The sequence below is a fragment of the Cryptotermes secundus genome, unplaced genomic scaffold (genome assembly GCF_002891405.2).
Source record: "Cryptotermes secundus unplaced genomic scaffold, Csec_1.0 scaffold131, whole genome shotgun sequence".
Classification (NCBI taxonomy): domain Eukaryota; kingdom Metazoa; phylum Arthropoda; class Insecta; order Blattodea; family Kalotermitidae; genus Cryptotermes; species Cryptotermes secundus.
This window is the reverse complement of record NW_019742552.1, coordinates 1,803,880-1,825,676: the sequence shown is the minus strand read 5'-3', so window position 1 is coordinate 1,825,676 and position 21,797 is coordinate 1,803,880. Positions and strand designations below refer to the sequence as shown.

General features: G+C 38.4%; 1 protein-coding gene across 1 annotated transcript in view; it reads right to left on the bottom strand.

Annotated features, from left to right (window-relative positions):
* The window catches only part of LOC111873287 (chromodomain-helicase-DNA-binding protein 1), a 67,764-nt gene extending 50,477 nt beyond the window's left edge, over window positions 1–17,287 (bottom strand). Inside the window, exons 1-6 of the mRNA XM_023867871.1 lie at window positions 17,136–17,287; window positions 12,222–12,405; window positions 6,270–6,409; window positions 3,900–4,103; window positions 3,462–3,637; window positions 2,268–2,597 (exon numbers count right to left, since the gene is read on the bottom strand). Of these exons, the coding sequence (XP_023723639.1) occupies window positions 2,268–2,597; window positions 3,462–3,637; window positions 3,900–4,103; window positions 6,270–6,409; window positions 12,222–12,405; window positions 17,136–17,287 (1,186 nt within the window). The remainder of the gene's footprint in view (window positions 1–2,267; window positions 2,598–3,461; window positions 3,638–3,899; window positions 4,104–6,269; window positions 6,410–12,221; window positions 12,406–17,135) is intronic.
* Between the last annotated feature and the right edge of the window lie 4,510 nt (window positions 17,288–21,797).

Sequence of the window (21,797 nt, the reverse complement as noted above, 5' to 3'; positions counted from 1 at the left end):
GAAACAAAAGTGAATGAATATTAAACAACATATAAGCCTCAAAAAAGCCTCAGTATCCCCAGTTGTTAAGCCGCCCCTGGATAATCGAGAGTTGACTGTATATATATATATATATATTGAGTATATTGTATTTCAGCAATCCAATTACAAAACATAATAGGATTGCTGAAATAATACAATATACCCATAATATATTTACAGAACCCTCTTCTAGAGAATGACAAGGCGGCACACGTACGGCCCCCCCGTCAAGAGAAATAATAAGATGGATGACACAAACCTGCTTGGTTTATGAATTCAAATAGTCTTAACAAACCAATTATAAATATTTTAAAGCATTGGAACAGCCGCTGTAGTTGCAAAGACTTTATATTTTATACCCAATTGTGCATTATTTTATATGTATACATTTTAACTTTCAGAACATATACTGTAATAACAGCCTCCAACTGTACTGATGTAAAGGTGTCCCTCTGATGATGGTCTCTGAAGACTGAAACATGTAAGGCATAAATAACTGAAATAAGAAAAATCTTCACCAGTCATACTGGACAGAACTCTTTAACTTTTCATGATCTTGTTAGTGTGACGGACCAGAATGAAACAAATCAAATTATGGGGATATTACGAAGTTTAACTTAGCAGAATACCATCATAATTTTGGCAGAGATTTACTGCCATGTCCTTCATATTGTGCCAATGGAATTAGTGCATGACCCATGCATCTAACTGTTGATGTTTTTGCTAGAAGATCAGAATGATAAGAAAGTTGCCTGTAGGGTTCTTAAAAAGAAGTTCTATGGCAGAGGAAAATGTCATCAGAAACCAGAGGAAGGCAGAAGTCACATGGATATACAACTAGGATCTATATGGTATCTAATATAATTAGATTTGTCTGGGTGGGTGCTCCATAGGAATTGACTATGGAAGAGATTTTCTTTTCATCTGATCAATGAAGAAAAGTCAGAAGCTCCAATGGTTTACTCAGGCCCTCTTGTGTTGTAAAGACCTGTTCTATTCCACAGTTCTCAGTCCATTCTGTCACTATGTCAAACCTTTGACAAGCACTGGCTTGTCAGGTATGAAGTTGCACCAGAAGGAGCAACAATATGCCAGTGGCCATGAGACATGGTAGGCATGTTGTCAGCTTTCTAAGACACTAAAATTGAGGACTGCTATGTCCATGAGGAGGTATAATCATTAACTTTTTTAATACCACTAAATTGGTCATGATACAGGTATACTAATTTGATAATTTTATTTATGTATTTAATTGCAGAAATGGGAATATAATGTAATACTTGTATGTAAAAAATTAGATGAAGGTTAACATTTTTTCCTTTGTTTGGTTTTGTCTTCTGTTAATGCTCTAACTGGATAAATGTTATGTAGTTTATGCACATACATGTGATATATAAAGTTCACATGCATAGGACATATGTCTTGAGTCAGGTCGGAAGATACACAACAGCAAGTAGCAACAGGGTGTCTTGCATCAGTTTGTTTACATCTCTAGACAGTGATTTGAACTGAACGTTGTATGAGGCACGATAAAATATATTAGTAACAAAATACAGGTAAAAATTCATGCATGACAATAAATACTAAATACAGTAAGTTCTAGGAAGAACTAATCGCCTATTTTCCTTTGATACAACACAGACTGCATAGAAAATGGAAGAAGTGGGGAGGGAACAGGCAACTAATATTATATAATAGTAACCAACACCCTATTGCCTAGCAATGATGGGGGGGGGGGACATACAGACAGCAAGGTGGCCTCATAATCCTAACAAAAATTAAAGGGGGATACACAGACAGCAAGGTGATCTCATAAGCTATCTAACAAAAATTAGGGGGGATATACAGACATGAATGTGTAAAAAGACAGATGGAGAGACACAGACAGACAGCAAGGAGATATCATAAGCCTCCTTCCATTTTCTCATAATAAAAAAGCAGGCTAAAAAGTGGGATATGGTATTACTTACTGTTATCTGAAAAATTCCAAGCCAAGAAAATAAACAAACAGTGTTAACTTAGAAAATGTAAGTCCCTTTCTTTCATAACCCTGTTTCATAACCAATCCATCTCCAATTACAAAAGGGAGGCAATGATTTAAAATTTTAACAAATATAATTAATTCTGCAGTGTATCAATTTTTAAGCCACCATGCAGTTAAATGTTAACATAAGCAACTTCTGTGAACCTTCAGAACCTTATCAGAAAGTTGGAAATTTACTAAATAATAATATAGGAAACAATACCTATAATCCTTTCTACATTATTATAACTCTTAAGCAATTCATTTTGCAACTCCAGCTGACATTCAAAGTATTCAATGTCTTCTGGTGATGCATGCTGCTTCCACGCTGCTAGCTCTTCCTCACGCTTCACAAAGTTTTCAAGCTTTTTGAGACCCTTCACTTTTTGGCCTTTCAGAGACTGTTCAGATTCCCATGTGTTATGTATGTGGGACCATCCTTTCCATTTTATGAGGTAATGCACTTCTGTCTTTTCAAGATCTTCTGGATCACAATCCTTGTTTGGGTCACCATTTTCCTCCACAGCATAAATAGTTGTAGTATTGCCAGTCACTAAACAAAACATAAGATAAATTTGATTTGATTATACTCTCTACTGCAATTTAAGAATGATATAATCTTCCTACAGTGATTTACTTACTTACTCATGGAGCTGAGCCCTTCTGGAGGAGCTGCCAATTCTGCAGCTACTCAAGAATTTCCCAGCATTTTATGGAACCCGAAGGTTCATCACCGTGTTCACAAGAGCCCTCCACTGGTCCCTATCCTGAGCCAGATCTATCCAATCCATACCATCCCATCCTCTCTCTAAGATCCATTCTAATATTGTCCACCCACCTACGCCTTGGTCTTCCCTGTGGTCTCTTTCCTTCTGGCTAGCCCACCAATATCCTATACGCATTCCTCATCTCCCCCATTCATGCTACATGACCTGCCCACCTCATCCTCCTTGACTTGATCATTCTAATTATACTTGGAGAAGAGTACAAGTTATGAAGCTCCTCATTATGCAGTTTTCTCCAACCTCCTGTCACTTCATCTCTCTTTGGTCCAAACATTCTCCTCAACACCTTGTTCTCAAACACCCTCCTTCCTACAGTGATACAGGAATTAAAAGAATCCATTGTTTGACCTGTTAGACACTCTCTCTTTGAAAAAGTGACCCCAAAGAGGGCTTGTTCTCCTACAGACTGGTTCCTATTGGTCTAATCACACCCCAGACTAATTCTGTGTCTGTTGTTGGTAGCCTCATTTTAAATATGAAGACTACAGTGTTTCCAAAACAGTGGTAAACCACCCAACACAATAAACTGATCACCCCCCAAAAAAATGATTATGTATGTGAAAGCCCCAACATCCTGAACTGGGATAATATACCAAATGGGGGAGGGGGGGAGTTAAATATAATTTCATTACCTCCCTTCTTCCCACGTCGATATGAAAGTATTTTCTCAATGGTCTCTGCATTATCTGGTTCTGCTGGAGTCTCTGTCTCATTCCATTCCACTTCCACAAGGTCTTCTGAGCCTGTTTTTTCTTCATCACTATCTTCTTTGTAACTCACTGCAGCTGCAGTACGACGATTTGCATGCCTACACAAATTAATTTTACTCCAGCAAAAAGATAATGAAAGATTATAAAACAAGGTTCTAAGTATGTCTCTTAATATAATTACACAGACATGATTCAAAGATATTAATATTTGTTTCTATAGCCTTCAAATCTTACATGATATATGTCACAAATATCTGAAATGATTGAGGATGACAATGTATATAAATTCAAATTACATGCTCTTCAATTTTAATCATTCTTCCATATAATCTCTATCACTGATGGTGTATGCTTGCATACCTCCGACTTTCATTGTCATCATCACTGTTGAAGCTAGATTCATCTGATGATTCACTGTATTTCCGACGTGATACCTTCTTGATTTCAACTTTATGTCTGGGCTTCGATGGTGTATTCTTCCTTGAAGGTGGTTTACTTGGAAGCGGTCTCTCAATTTCTTCTTCAGAGTCAGAATTTGATGTATCTGAATTCCAGGTGTCTGACCTACACACACAACAAACAAACAAATCAGATATTAGCCTATGATTTAATACAAAGGTCTGTTGGTTCCATCTCCCAGCGCATGCTCTTCTTGTATGCAACTTAACCTACATAAAAAAACCCAACAACAACAACAAAACAAAACAAAACATTATTAGGATCCTCTTCTCTCATGCAAATACTATAAATCAATCAACTACAGTTTTTTTTCCTCCAGCTAGTAAGATTTAAAACAGTTCTCAAGAATCTGAGATCATCATAGTTCCTATTAATAATCTTCTATATAGGTCAATTTTAATACAAATATGCAAGGTCAAGGTCGGTTCCAGTCTAGAAAACCGAGATTAAGGCTGTGGGGATCCGTTGCGCTGACCATCCGCTGAAGTTGGCACTAACTTCGCCAGCAAGTGGTGGTTGCTCAATCGGTATAGTTCGCTTGAGGACTACAGGCCACGGAGTTTTATGCAAGGTCAGTACTACTTTTAACACATATCTGTGAGGTATGTGTAGTAGGCTCCTGATCAATGCTGTATTAACCAGAGAGCTCATGTACAGATGAATGTGATGTTTGCTAGATATTTAAGATACTGAGATTTCCATTGAGATGGTGATTTTCTGGGATGAAAAAAGAGGTCAGCTATTGCTCATTGGCACAGAGTTAATTGTGATTTTGGAAAGAGAAGCAACCTCAACTCAGCCATCACTTATGTCTAGGTATCGGAAAGCTCCTTGAAGTCAGAGTGATGTTCTGTTCAGTCCACTGCCCTAAGAAAAACAGATTCTGCCTATGGTCCTCTTCCATTATAAACACAAAGATGCAACTGACGCAACTGACTGGTGCAGCACTCACAAACATGTGAATGTACCTGCACACACAAATCTGAAGTGACAAAAATCCTCATTCAGTATACCAGATTTTGTAATATGACACTAAAATTGTAGTGTGATGCATTCCATGTGCTAGGTGAATGTTCCAATGTTTTACTATAAAACCATGAACTCATACCACTATGTTAGGAATATACTGGAACCACTTATTAAATAGCTGATGAGTGCACTACAAAAAGTTTTCAATGACAGAATCATTGGTACAGGATTGTTGCTTCCAAGGCTTAATGTGTTAATGTCTGTGATTTTTATTTGTGGGGAAACATAAACAGAAAAGTGTACAGGAATACACCTTGGATTGCTGAAGCTTATGAAAATGAGGTAAGGGACGTGACTGCTTCAGCTTTCAAAGATGTGAGGCATTTTTAAGGGCTGAGGGCAAATGCTCTGAGCATTTTCTGCACCATCTAGCACATTTATTTTCCTTACTTTATCTTTTAGCATCTCATGTTACTTGAAAAGAAAGTTTCAGGCCACAGAGTGAGGGTGGGTGATTTTGTGATAGTTCTGAATGCAACATGCACTCATTATCTCCTTCAAAACTGACTGAACAGAGCTAGTGGAAGTGATAAGGGGTAAGGCTGAATAAGTCACCAGCCTACCTGTAGCACTGTGATACTTATCCTTTATTCTGAGCGCTCTGTGTAAAGCAATCCACATTGATTTTTATGTTGCATCAATCTCATTTCGGTAATTTTAAACTCTTCTCAACTTTAAATTTACTTAAGGTTGTGAAAACTATTAGCCTGATTAAAATTGACATCTTCTATGAAAATCAGTAAGTTAAACTAAATTGTGGTCAAAATTTTGGGCCAGCAAGATTATGGATGACCATTTTTAAGATTGAAATTCAATTTCAAATCTTCATGTTGTTGATAAATTACAGAATTGTGGTATAAAAATTCACAGATAATGACTTGTGAATAATTCTAGGCACTAGATTCAAGTAATAAAATGATTTATACACAGTGCAATTCTCTCCTGTTGCTCTTAAAATAAAATACTCTCTAACAACTATGTTAATACATCTTCTTATTTCCACAGTCATAACACTTGTTCGATATCTGTTACTTTACTTATAACAATCATAAATATCTTATTTTAAAAATAATGAGCATAGTGAATACCACATTAGTGCTGTTACTGTAATACTATACTTCAGTACCTTTCACAATTTATTTTCTCATCAGCAACAGAGATATCATAATTGGCTACACTTTCTCACCCAGTAAAGTCTGAGGTACTTGTTTAATACAATTTCACTTATTGAACATAACTTGCCTTTTTGAAGATTTCTTTATAATAACTTTCCTTTTTCCTCTTTCACTGGAGTCACTCTCAGCTGCATTTAATCTGTCAGGTTCTTTTCTCGAGCGACCTGAACGTCGAATCCCATAAACATCTGGGTTGTCCTCCCAACACTGGAGATTACCAATAACATATTACTTATAACTCTTGTAATATAAAATAAAAAGTGCAAATGAATAACAGAGGTAGGAGGATGAATAAGATGTCAGATTTGAAATGGTGTTCCATGATGGAATAAAATAGAGAAAAAGAAAGCAGTTCTTAATTTCAGACTCTTACAACTTTTGCTTTCATCTTACATTCGGTTAGTAGCACAAGCAGACAAAATAAAATAGTGAAATATTCGAAGTAGGCACTGCCTCAATAGAATATAACTATATTGGTAGATTTTCTGAAATGTGCATTGCATACATGATGTGTAAGGTACATAACTCATACATTAATTCTTTCAGTATCCAGAATTATAGTTTAAAAATGTATTTAATCTGGTGACAGATGTTTTGCAATTGTATATGAGCTTTCATATTAAGTAGTAGAGCTGTTGTTCAAGATCAACCAAGACTATATCTGTCCACACATGAAATGTATAAAATTTCACTGTAACACTGCTCATGAATAAAAGCACAGGAATGAAAACTAAACACATCTGAGTATATTATATGATCAGGTATGTATTTGTGACCTAAATTTTACAGATGTTCAATGAGGGCTCTGTGAGTGGTCTGGCAGACATCACAACTGTCTTCAATTTCAGTCCACATGTTGCTACACAAGTTGAAGGCAAATGCAGCCACTGCAGCTCTATCCTCTCAGAAACGTCCAGCAAAGTGGCAGCCAATGGTAGCATCTATACAGCACCCTTGGTTTACCCCCAGAAGAAAAAATTAAGAGGAGTGTGTTCAGGCAAATGTGGTGATCAAGTGACAGTTCCATCTCTGTCAATCCATTTCCCTGGAAACTAAAGAGTTCCATCACTTCCTTGTCGAAATGTCAAGGTGCTGTGTCTTGTTGGAACACCATGTCATCGGGACCTTCTTCTTTCAAAATAGGAATGAAAAACTGACTGTCTCTTGCATGTTCATTTACATCACAAGGACTGCCATTCTCACAGAATCTCAGGTTATGACATTTAACATTTCTGATAAATGGAATGTGGCTTCATCAATGAAGACAGCTCTGGCTGGAAAAAGCTTATCTTCAAGTCTTGAAAGAAAATCAAGCAAAATGTGTAGGGAACTTGATTCATGTTGTTACATGTTGCAACCGTGGGTACCTACAACTATTAAATTATGTAGGTCATACCGAAAGTCATGAGCAAGCTGGTTTCACCATTTCAAGCCTGAAACGAAACAGCAGAGTATGGAATGGCACCATTTGCATTTTCCATCAAAAAAGAAGGCAAAGACAGTGCCATCAGCTGCGAAGGTGATGGGCACAGTCTTCTGGGATAGAGAGGGGTGTATTCTGGCCGAATTCCTGGAACCTGGGCAAACCATCAATGCTGCTCGTTATGTTCAGACACTGCACAAGCTTTGTTGTGCATTGCGTGATAAACGTTCATGATGAAACATCATCATCCTGCATGACAACGCTCGCCTCACATTGGAAGCAATTGCAAAGATGGGGTGGGAAGTTCTTCCACACCCCTCCTATAGCCCTGATCTGGCACCATCCAACTACCATCTTCTTGGATTTGTGAAGGATCAGCTGCATGGACAACGTTTTGAGACAAGGGAGGCAATTCAGAAAGCAGTGCATCAGTGTCTTCGGATGGCTGGAACAGAATTTTACAGAAGAGGAATTTTCACACTCCCAGAACGCTGGGAGAAATGTGTACAAAGAAGTGGCGATTATGTGGAAAAATAAAGAAAGGTCTGTAGATTGAGGTGGTGTATTTGGTTTGTCAATAATAAAGCATGTTACTTTACAAAAGACTGTTGCTCATGACTTTCAGTACGACCCTCGTACATCCATATCTGGAGAATTTTGGGTATTGTTGCCTGTGGCATGCATAACTGTTGGGCAACATGTCTGGATGATTTGTGTGGAATACGATCTTGAACATCATTCACCTGAGATTCAGTGTCTGATTGCCCCCACTGCTTTTTTCCTTTACAAATTGAGCCAGTCTCATCAATCAATTCATACACCTGTAAATCAACACTTTTATATACAGTATCCTTCCAAACACTGTATTACACTGTAATCACAGTTCTAGTCATGGAACAGCATACATTTAGCTATATCTGAGCTGCCTTTTTACAACACCCTTCAGGTGGAAACTTGAGTGGCATGAATTATAGACCCACTCAAATGCATTTACTTTGCATTCCTGTGGATTTCATTTCATGATTAATGTTACAGTAGAATGGTATATATTTCAAGTGTCCACCCCGCATTACAGTAATAGTAAAACAGACAGGCTTGGTGTGAACTCCACCCCAAATTTATTTCCTGAAGTGCTCCACTGCCCCTATAATTAAATTACATAACATCACATAAGCAGGAACTAACATGAAATATTTTCTACCAATGAGATATGCTGATGACTATCAAATGGAAAAGCCAGTATGAACGAATGATAACACACAGTGTGTTTGGGCATCCTGTTGCAGTAGTTGATCACTTTATATATATATATACACACACACACACACACGTGTGTGGGAGCATGCAATACAGTCTTGTAAATGCAACACTTTCATAGCCTGTTGTCAGAATTATACTTTTTTCATGGTTTCATATATATATATATATATACTACCACAGTCAATAAGTTTGTGGAATGGCTGCAGAGCATCGTACAGGAATTTACTGCCAATACGTTTCAGCAATGTTTTCGACAGCTATATCAACGTTGGCAGACTTGCTAGCAGTCAACGGCAACTATTCTGAGGGCAGTTTTTAAGAAAACCATGTTGGATTCTTGTTAAAATAACTATAAAATGATGTGTTGTGCATTATTCTATACCCTTTCTACTTGTGATCTGTTTTGGTCTACACACTTAGCCACCAAAGAAAGTGTAGTAATTTATATGAATCATCATATATACCTTATGAATGCTCCATGTGGATGAAACATGTTGTGTATATATATATATATATATATATACACAACATGTTTCATGATTATATATATATATAATGTAACGTGTCTGGAATCCAGAAGAGTCACTTCTATGGAAATGCTAGAATAGACCATTGCGTAGGAAACAACAATCGCTCTATTGTAGTTCTAACAGGAGCCTCCACGGTTATAAGGGTTTGTCTGCATACCAGCGACCGAGGTTATAAAATGGGGTTGAATGCATTCGAACAGTCAGTCTGGAATTAACCGCCGAGGAGGACAGTGGATAATAATTGTACTCATGATTGTATAAGTGAAGCATCCAATAAGGGCTCTATTGAATTTGAGATCTATGCGGATTTACTTGTTGCGGGACACACGGAAAACACGTAACAATATATATATAAACATGGACTAAGTTGTGTTACAACCAACAAGCTATGAAAATATTGCATTAACAAGATTGTATTATATACAAATATGTCAAGTATATCACCACTGTCACCATAAATTTAATAGTGAAATGACTTTATGATTCACAATTCACTACATTGTGTGATGACTCCACCTTAAAAGTGATATCTTTTATGGTATCAGTAATACAGCAGACCTGTTAGTAACATACATATTATGGTAACCCAGAAATTATAGCGCGTTTCTTTGTTACTCTTACTGCATTCAACACAGCCTTTTTTTCATGAACTTACATTTTCTCACTAAACAAATGGGTGCAATTCATCACCTAAAGTATGAAGATATATTAATGGTGGAAACTTTATTACAAATAAATACTGGAACCAATGCTTCCTTAATAACAATGTGTGCCATAATTAAATATTGCAAACAGAAGTTATTTGCCCTTTTGTCTAAAAAACATTATTTACTATACTCACTGATGAAAAAAGGAAGTCTCATACACAGGGCATAATAAACATCTATCACTTTTAAATCATACTCAGTCAATGTGATTTCATGAAAGTGGGTATACTATATGACTATTACAGGAACATTTCTCACTGCACACCAGGAATATGTACAGAAGATGATCTGCAGGAAGTCACAAGCTTAATCAATGCTATGCAGTGGATATTTCCTTTCTTTGTAAGTTATTTTACAGTTGAAGAGTTGCATACTCTGGGATATAATGCCATGTAGTCCGACAAAAGACAACTGACGTTTCAAAGCAACATGTCGCCTCCATTTTCATGGTCAAAGAATAAGCCAAGCAAGAAACCAGAGTGGCCAGCAGAGCTCTTCCTAAACACTGGTTGCCTATCAAGGGACTACAAGGCATTATATCCCAGAAGACAGAACACTTCATAACCACCACTGTGAGAACCTCAACCCCTATATATTTTCAAGTTATACAAACACTCAAAAAGAAAATCACACTCTGGATACATTCCACTTGAGACAATGATATTTTCTCTGCAAACAGATCTAGTAACTCTTTTTTATGTCTGCTTATATTTTCTGAACAATATACTTCATAGTGAACTAATTCTCTCATACATATTGTTACAATAACTGATTTTACGATACATGATACAAGGTCCTTCTTCAGTGCAAACCATATATTATAGGTCTTTCGTTTTGCTCTCCTTTACACACTACATGAGAACCTCAAACCCTATATATTTTCAAGTTATACAAACACTCAAAAAGAAAATCACACTCTGGATACATTCCACTTGAGACAATGATATTTTCTCTGCAAACAGATCTAGTAACTCTTTTTTATGTCTGCTTATATTTTCTGAACAATATACTTCATAGTGAACTAATTCTCTCATACATATTGTTACAATAACTGATTTTACGATACATGATACAAGGTCCTTCTTCAGTGCAAACCATATATTATAGGTCTTTCGTTTTGCTCTCCTTTACACACTACATGTTTCGGCCACAAATGACCATCATCAGGTGTATTACTCACATATCTGTCACACTGCAATTAGTTTAACATTTAAAATTTAAAAACACAGGTCTTCCTGATTGTTCCTTTCGTCATTACCAAAATCTACTTCGTTGATATCTGTGTTATTTACACATGTCAATTTTTATTTCTCTGAATTAGCACTTATAACATCTTTAGTTCTAATTTTAAAATCTTTTCAATTTTCCTCTAAATTTTAAAATTTAAAATTGTCAGGGTTACTTGCCCTATGTCTATAGTGCTGCAGCGGCTACTTCTTGTTTCTAGTATTGTACCGGTGTTATTCTGTGTAATCTCTCTGTGCGCGTGCCGCTGCTTGTCTTTACTACGTGCTAATTCAGAGAAATCAAAACTGACGTGTGTAAATAACAAAGATATCAACGAAGTAGATTTTGGTAATAACGATGAAAGGAACAATTAGGAAGACCTGTGTTTTTAAATTTTAAATGTTAAACTAAGTGCAGTGTGACAGATACGTGAGTAATACACCTGATGATGGCCGTTTGTGGCCGAAACATGTAGTGTGTAAAGGAGAGCAAAACGAAAGACCTATAATATATGGTTTGCACTGAAGATGGAGCTTGTATCATGTATCGTATGGAGTGCAACAGGATGCTCCGTTTGTGGCCGAAACATGTAGTGTGTAAAGGAGAGCAAAACAAAAGACCTATAATATATGGTTTGCACTGAAGATGGAGCTTGTATCATGTATCGTATGGAGTGCAACAGGATGCTTAAATATAACATTGTAAACTAATTTTACATCAGACCTAATGTTTTGGTGCTTAATACAGAAAAGAGAAATTATTCATGTTCACATTTGGGAATGAACATGAACCATATGGCTAAAGATTTTCAATACACAGTGGAACTGACAGTAGTACAGAGTATTACATATCATTCTTGTGTTGCCTCCTACCTCTGTTTTCTGTTTTGTTGCTGAAGATTCATTCTTCTTTACCTGCTTAAGATCAGAGGCAGACTGGCGAGACTTGCCAGGACTACTCTTAGTGGGGCTAGGTTCACTACTCTTCTCTTGAGACGATCTGTCTGAGTCCGATACACTACCACTACCAGATCCAGATTTGGATGAGCCTGAAGAACTGGAATCAAACTCAGTAGAGAATTTAAATGTCCAAAAAAAGAAAAAGAGTTGTCCAGAAGTTCATTCTTATGTACCACAATTTCACAGCGATCCATGGTCCTCTGTTACAACAGAACCATTAGATGATTCAAGGCAAATAATGTCTTCTTATTGACTTTTTGGTACATTAGCAATTAATAATACTATACTATAAATCCTACTGCATGATATTAAGAAGAGTAATAAGAGAAGCTGAAAGGAAATATTATAATCAGTTAATTACATCAGCTGAAAACAAAATAAAAACTACTTGGAACATTATAGACACTGAAACAGGGAGGAAAAACAATAATAACAAAGAATATTCTACTTCAACTTTTCAAAATAATAGTAAAAAATAAATACTGATGAAGCTGCTCATAGTTTTAATAAATATTTCCCATCAGTAACAGAAAATCTTAATATGAAGAAAACTAATGTTTATATTGCAATGTCATACTTGCATACTAATTTCCCTGATGGTTTTCCAGATATGTATCTTAATTTAGTTGCAGAAGAGGAAACAATTAGTATAATTAACTAATTCAAATCAAAAAACTCTTCAGGGTATGATGGCATACATAATAAAATAATAAAACTGTGCAGAAAACAATCAATGATCATATTGTAACACATAAAATATTACTTTCAGAGCAGTATGGATTCAAAAAGGGATTATCAACTGAAGATGCTATATATAAATGAACCAATGTAATACTTAAAGCTTGGAATAGAAAAGAGTATGTAACTGGTATATTTTGTAATATAGCCAAGGTGTTTGACTGTGTCAATCGCGAACTTCTGTTAATGAAACTATAGTACTATGGAGTGCTGGGTGTATTATTGCGATGGTTCAGATCTTAACTACAATATAGGAGGCAAAGAGTGGAATTCAATTATATAAATAATAAATATTATTTCAACTGGGAAATTGTTGGATGTGTGTGCCTCAGGGATTGGTGTTGGGACCCTTACTCTTTAATATATAAACGATTTCCCCTTTGAAATACCGTATTTACGCATGTATAGGCCGCACATTTTTTGCCAAAAATTCAAGAGGAAAACTGGGGTGCGGCTTATATTCGAAATCACACTTCATTTAAAAAAAATTATATTCATAATTAGTAATACAGGGTGTAATACTCCTGAAATAATATTCCAAGAAAATTATTTTTTCTATAATTTCTGTCTGAAAATTGTGCTGCGGCCTATACATGCATAAATACGGTAAGTAAAACTTCTGAAGTTATTATGTTTGAAGATGACACTAGTATTCTTTGCACAGCTAAAGACTACTATAATTTAAAAATGAAATTGGATGTTATTTTTAATATGTTTCCATGGTTTCAAAATAATCAATTTGTGTTAAATCTGGATAAAACAAAAATGATAAAATTCACCCCAACAGCAGCCATGAGCTACCCTCTATATATATGTAAGATTTGAGGTTTTTACAGTGGTGACTATGAAGAAAACCATCTTCTGGGATGTGGCGCCGTGTAGAAATTGTGTTAACTGACATTTTGGAGGAACGTATTGCCTCCATCTTCAGGGTAGAAGACAAGAAGAAATCCGCGAACGAACCAGCAGAGCAGGTGCAACAGACTGAGTCCAGTCGAGTAAACACAACAGTATAAGAGAAGGAGAGAAGGAGTGTGGCTACATGGGGAAAGAGTAGAGAGGGGGAGGGGAAGGGAATGGAAGCCAGAGCTGGTATAGAGTATGTGTTAGGGGGAGAGAAGGGAAGGTTAAATGGATGGCATTAACCCTGTAGCTGGGGGCTGCGATGGACCTGATTGGCCTATAGGGTCTGATGTATTTCGGAGCTTACTTGAGGGAACAGATGAGAGGCTTCCATGACTTGCTGAGTCAACAGAACAGAGAGGTGGGGTTTTGTCCCAGCAAGTCATGGAAGCCTCTCATCTGTTCTCTCAAGTAACCTCCGAAATACATCAGACCCTATAGGCCAATCAGGTCCATTCCAGCCCCCAGCTACAGGGTTAATGTCCTCCATTTAACCTTCCCTTCTCTCCCCCTAACACATACTCTATACCAGCTCTGGCCCACTACCTGCTGGCTATTCCACCAGACCCTTCCCCTCCCCCTCTCTACTATTTCCTTATGTAGCCACACTCCTTCTCTGCTTCTCTTATACTGTTGTGTTTACTTGACTGGACACAGTCTGTTGCACCTGCGCTGCTGGTTCGCTCACGGACTTCTTCTTGTCTTCGACCCTGAAGATGGAGGCGATATGTTCCTCTGAAACGTCAGTTAACACAATTTCTACATGGTGCCACATCCCAGAAGACGGCTTTCTTCATACCCTCTACATACACTGTTTTTTAACAAAACGTTGAAAGAAGTAGAAACGATAAAATTTCTTGGTTTGCAGCTGGACAATCATCTGACTTGTAAGGGATATATAGACTTCTTGCTTCAAAGTTGAGCACACTTTCTTTCTTTATTTATTTATTTCATTTTCCCATAAATCAAAATAAATTGATAGAGGACTCGTCATATCGCAATACTATCAGCAAAAAACATACACAGGCAATTCTACAGGTAAACAATACATATAAATCATGCTTATCAAAATGAAAAGGTGCATAAAAATCAAGACAAAAGATTACATCAACCACTCAAAAAACTGTATCAGATGAGCAATCAGATTATAAATTATTTGTAAGAAGCAAGGTTTTCCATTTTTTTTTGTGGAAGCAAATTTATGTACCCTCCTAGTTTGTCTGAGCCAGCAAATTAGAATATGGAGGACAAATTTAATTAAAAATTCTCAAATTGAGAATTTACACTTTTTTATTGTGGAGACTGGCTGTGAACAATGTAAAATTAATTCATCAAAGGTGGACATGCTGAGTGATGATCCAACTAAATTTTAATTATTGACATTCATTACCATTCAGGCCATCATAAAACGGTTGTCTTTGGACTCAATTTACAGGTCTAGAATTTTGAAATAGAATTAATGAAATCTAAATACTGTTGGGTAAAGATTTATACAGAAAGATTGAACAATTATGCAGTGTTACCATCTCAGTTACATCAGTGAACTTGTGTAATAAGGAACAACCGTGTTAACAACCTTCACCTAAGTGATCCTGCCTGTGTGATAAATGCGTACACGGACCAGTGTCTCTGTACAACTCCTGTCATTCAAGTCATGGCCTGTTAACACAATCCAAGAAGGGTCACATGCCCACCTGAGCTAAGCCACATCAGTACCCACTGTTAACACTTTGCGGAACGCGCACCCTTTAAAAGGTTTTTCACTTTTAAACATGGCGGACCGTTCGCCTGTTAACAGGTTTTTAATACATGATAAGTTGCAACACACTATACAGCTCTCTGGCGCCACCCAAGTTGCACGCAATGGCATAATAAAACTCTGGAATATTCACTTACTTGTCAGTAAGTTGATCTCGCTGTTTTCTTAAGCCACTATAAGCGATAATGCTTTGTTGCCCTTCAAGTTGTATGTATCAGCCAGTAGTTAGTGTTGGGGTATGGACAAGGACAAATTCTTTTCCGATGAGCCAGCTGACCTGCCTTGTGAGATGCGTAGTTATGGTGTTTGAGAGAGCAGCAGTGACAGGGGAGAGCAAAGTGTGGCCAATGTAAAAGTGACAGTAGCTCCGACGATAATGGGGGTAATAACATTGCGGGGACAGTAAAAAATTGAAAAAATCACAGAAATCTAAACCCTGATTCGAAATTGAAATACAAAGCATTTCTGATGAATGTGGCAAAGCCCTGACCAGATGGTGGCGGCAGAACCAGAGTCAGACACAGACTTAGTGCGACCGTGCCCATCCAATCCCACCCCACGCAAGTCTCATGGATCCCACTGGGCGACTCTCAGGTGATATGCGGAAACATACCCTCGTGAAAACTGTGAAGAGTGAGCATTCCAAGGGGAAGCATCTTTCTAGGCAATGCCGTGTTTCCACAGTTCACAAAAAAAGGAGCATGTCTACATTGGCAAGTTCTCTGTAATGCCACTTCACAAAGGGGAATGTTTCCAGAAATATTACACTCTCAAGCTCTTGTAGGAGCATTGGAAAGTGTTCTCCAAAAATTTTAGTTCATAAAATTAATTAGGAAATTTTATATTAATTTTTAAAGTGAACAGTGCACAAGCTAGGGTAGTAGGTTTAAAAATACCAGTCTCCAGGGTGATTTAAATATTTAAATCACCGGTCCGCGAAGTGTTAAGGATGACCACTCCCATATCTTTATAAGGATTTCCCATCCAGGAATAACCTATTAGCACCCAATAAAAGCCCTTCTAGCTAACTGACAGTCCTACTTCATCAACAGAAACAATAATCCAATCACATCTACAAACCTTCCACAAATATTCTATACATTCAACCCATGCATACCCTTCACTGATCCAACCATCAGATACTGCATGACATTAACACTTCATTTCTCTAAAATCTAGGTCACCCAAGTGATTTTCCCATGGAGGTTTACAATTAAAATTCTGTATACAGTTCTTGTTTTCAGCATGCATGTCACATCCACTCTGACGCTTCCTGACTTAAGTCACCCTAACAATGCTAAGGAGAAGATTATAAGTTATGAAGCTAAATTCTAATCACTGAAAATAATACCCAATCACTGTATTCACATCACCACTTACAAGCTGGAAAACATGTACTGTGAAAGAAATGGGATTTATTTACTTACCTCTCAGAACCTGAGGCTGAACCTGAACCTGATCTGGAGACAGACTTGGATGATGCACTGCTCTTTGACTCATTATCAGAACCTGAACCAGAGTTCTTCTCTGACTCAGATCCAGATTCCTGGCCTGATTCTTCTCCAGATACCACCTGCATTTGTAGAATAATTTCAGGAAGTTTTCAGTATAATGTACCAAATTACAAATGCAAGCAATTAATACAATAACTTCACCAAAATGCTACTTTGCAAACAAAAGGATCCATCCTAGTACACTATAACATTTGCTGAAGGGGAAAAATAACAGAACACATAATACAAGGACATGAGGAAATGTCTTATTGTTGATCCATAATTGCTGTCAAAGCATATCACACAAGATGAGAAGTTAATATCAGCTCTTATATGAAACAACCTGCAAACATTACAGATATGTCCCACATCAACATATCTGATTTACCATAATAAAATTTGGAAGACTGCTCTACATAGACAAATACAAGGTGAACAGGTAACGATGAAATGCTAGCCTCCTAATGGTTGGTTGCAAGAGGCTTCAGCTGAAATGTATTTCATGACAAGTTTATTTCTCGCAGTAAAAAAAAGGAGAGAGTCTAGAAATGAAGTACGAGTATAGTGACAGAATTTACACATATCAATCCATTCAAACAGGGACTGGTGGCTAGCTGTGAAATGCTACAGCACAGATGAAAATAAATCCAGATATTCTTAAACTTCTGCCATGAAGAAACATTCCCAAGGGATGGTTTCTCATATGGGAAATGCCTATAAAACTTATGTAGGACAACCCTTACACTGAATATGAAACATAGCGACACAAGGTTTCACATATTTGTGTAGTATTATGCAGCAGAACATACTGTGTACGAAAGAATATAAATCCTACTGGGAGTTTAGTCACTTCATGAAAACAGAAAAAGAAACACAATTATACATGTAACATTGATGAGATTAATTAACAAATGTCTATGATGCTCTGTCTTACATGCAACACTTTTTAAAAATTGTTGTTTAAAAGTTACTAGGACTCCAAAAGGAGAACTACCACACCTGAAATCCTACAGACTAGTGGAAGGTGCACTTATTTATGCATGCACCGACCAACAACCTGGTCAATGGCTCACCAAAGCCTTTGACAACCACAGGCTAGAATCAGGGGCCCGGCTGAAGGCTACTGATGCCAGGAACCTGCCCAAGCCTGTTAAAGTGGCTCTCCGGACTAGGGACAAAGTTGCCCAGAATCGGGAAGAGCTGCTGAAATGGACTGCAGACCTCAATCCAGGACTTCATACTGAGAACTGGAGGGTACTAGATAAGCAATCTGAGTCAAAAGGCTAGAGGCTTATCTTATTCATACACAGGGGCTCTTATTACTATTATACAGAGGACCAGTTGCAAAATATTCATAGGACTCTCACAGGGGACTGTTGAGGTGCTGAATGATCCTGAGGTTCAGCGCCGGGCAGAACCTCTGTCAGATACAGCATCATCCAACTCGGCCTCTGAGGGGGAGGGGGATGATGTACCCACTCCCTCAGTTGACCGGAAGAGAGTATCTGATGAGAAGGAGACAATTCCTCCTCTCATCAACCTGACCTTACCAAATCAGGGACCTCCCTCAGAGGAAACCAGGTCTGATATAGGAAAAGTGGCTGTGGAAGAAGGTATTTAGGAGGAGAGGACACCTTTTCCAGCATTACAGAATGAACACACAACATACAAGGTGGTTCAAATATGACTGGGACTGATTTGTAGGTAAACAAACTGCACTGTGCAGCAGCTGTGTGACCTTGAGAGAGTGAAGCCACAACCTCCACCTTCCCTCCTGTTTGGCTTAGAACCTGTTCAGTCCTGTCTGGGAGTTGCTAGAATGATGAGCGAACAGAAGGTACCGCGGAGCATGGAACAACGCACTGTGATAAAATTCCTCGTTAGAGAAAACGTCCCGTCCGCTGAAATTCACCAGACTCCAACAACAGTATGGGGAAGAGTCTCTCTCAGGGACCTGTGTCTTTGAGTGGTGTAAGTGCTTCAGAGAGGGCAGAGAGCGCATGGAGAATGAACCAAATGATTGTCGGCCATGAACATCCGTCACCGAGCCAAACACTGATTGTGCAGACACGCTTATTCGTGAGAATAGACGCATCACTATCAAGGAACTCTGAGCAATGCTGTCCATCACAAGGTGAATGCACGGTGGGTGCCACACACTTTGATGGACGTGAACAAAGTGGTGCACATGCAAGCTGCCAGTTGTCTCCTACAGCAGTCTGAAGGCGAAGGTGATGCATTTTTGAAGTCTATAGTGACCACTGATGAAACGTGAGTGCACTACTTCATTCCCGAGTCCCTGTAGTCATCACGCGAATGGCGGCATACCAGTTCTCCAAAACCCAAGAGTTTGCAATAGGCAGGAGGTTATTGACTTGACACTCGGGACCAATAAAATAGGAAACCTGATCAGTAATTGGCATGTGTCTGATAAGCTGTCCCTATCAGATCACAGGTATATATGCTTTCAAATAAGCAACATTACAGTAGATAAATCTAGTTATAGAAATCCTAAGAGAACCAATTGGGAGTCTTACAAAGATGACCTAAAGGTAAATCTGGAGACCATCTTACGAAATATATGCACAGTAAAGGATGTTGATCGGTCCGCTGACCAGTTGCAACGGGCTATTATCTCGTCCTTTAATCGGAATTGTCCAGCTAGGACCACTCGCGAACCAAGGAGAGTGCCTTGGTGGAGTAAACAGCTGAGTGGGCTTAGAACCAAAACGAGAAGGCTGTTTAATACAGCTAATAGAACAGGGCAGTAGGACATCTACAAGCCCTTACCTGTTACAACAAAGAAATAAGGAAAACAAAGCAAAGCGATCCTCATGGAGGAGGGACTGCCAGGAGATAAATGATGTACCAGGCGGTACCAGACTCATGAGAATCATGGCAAAACAGGCGACCAACAAGGCCAGCATGATTAAGCTGCCTAACGGGAAGTATACTCAAACAGGAAGGGAGACACTGAATGAATTATTCAGGGTTCACTTTCCTGATTCAAAATTGATTGATAATTTGGATGGACAGGGTCAGCAAAACCTGGGCACTTACGAAAGCAAGATGAACAGGGTAGTCTGGAACCTGGCCAAAGTCATAATTGACCAATCAAAAATCAGATGGGCACGGAATACCTTTAGAACATTTAAGTCAGCGGGAACAGATGGAATTGTACCACCACTTTTGCAGCAAGGGGCAGAACTCTTAGTTCTATACCTATGCCGCATATATAGAGCCTGCATGGCACATGGTTTTATCCCCATGGCCTGGAGGCAAGTTAAGGTGACCTTTATCCCAAAGCCCAGGAAACTAGATTACACTGAGGCTAAGGCTTATCATCCTATCAGGGACAGGGAGTTGTGGACATACCCTCTACACCGAAACCAGCATGCCTACCAAACAGGTAAATCTACCGAAAGAGCACTACACAATGTGGTAACACACATAGAAAGTGCAATTGAACAAAAGTACGAGTATTGCCTTAGGAGCATTTCTTGACATAGAGGGAGTTTTCAATAGAACCACATTTGATATAATCAAACAGGCCGCTGGAAAGCATGGCATAGAGCCTGCAATATGCAGGTGGATTAGTGCCATGCTGGAAAGCAGAACCGTACATGCCACATTATCAGGAGAGACCCTGGGGGCATCAGCATCTAGGGGGTCTCCATAGGGGGGCATGCTCTCGCCTCTACTGTGGAGCCTGGTCGTCGATGATCTTCTGTGGGGACTTAATGATGATGGGTATTATACAGTAGGATATGCTGATGACATAGCAATCCTCATAAACATAAAATTCATTTCAACAGTATCAGAGCGTCCTCAAACAGCTCTGCACACGGTCCAGTGATGGTGTGAAGGAACAAGCCTTTCCATCAATCCAAATAAGATGGTAATTATATAGTTTATGGGGAAGAGAAATATAAATGGCCTTAAGGAACCGACCCTCTTCAGTAAGACGATCCAGGTCTCCATCGATGTCAAGTACCTTGGTCTAGTATTACACAAGGGACTGACATGGAAAAAGCAGCTGGACAAGGTCATCAATAAAGCCTATAAGGCTTTTTGGACATGCAGAAGCATGTTTGGTAAAACTTGGGGACTGCAGCCCAACATTGTGCACTGGATATACACTGCAGTTGTAAGACCCATAATTACACATGGCACCACAGTATGGTGGCCCAGAGTTAAACTCAAGACAAGCAAGGCAGAACTTAGTAAACTGCAAAGGATGGCATGTTTGGGTATCACAGGGGCAATTCGAGCATCTCCAACAGCTGCACTGGAGTTACTCCTTGGACTCCCACCACTGCACATATAGTTGGAGGCAGAGGCCAAGGCAGGAATCTACCGTCTCCAGTGCAGTGATCAATAGAAACCTAGATCTGATAGTTTCGGACATGCATACATATCTCAGGACATGAAAAAAGAACCCATATTACAAACGGGGTCTGACAAAATTATACTGAGACATGTATGAGAGGGTACCCAAAAGAAACTGAACTTATTTTTTTTAAACTTATTTATTCAAATTTTAAGCACAAAAATTCAATCCCCTTCAAAGTACTCTCCACTTACACTAATACACTT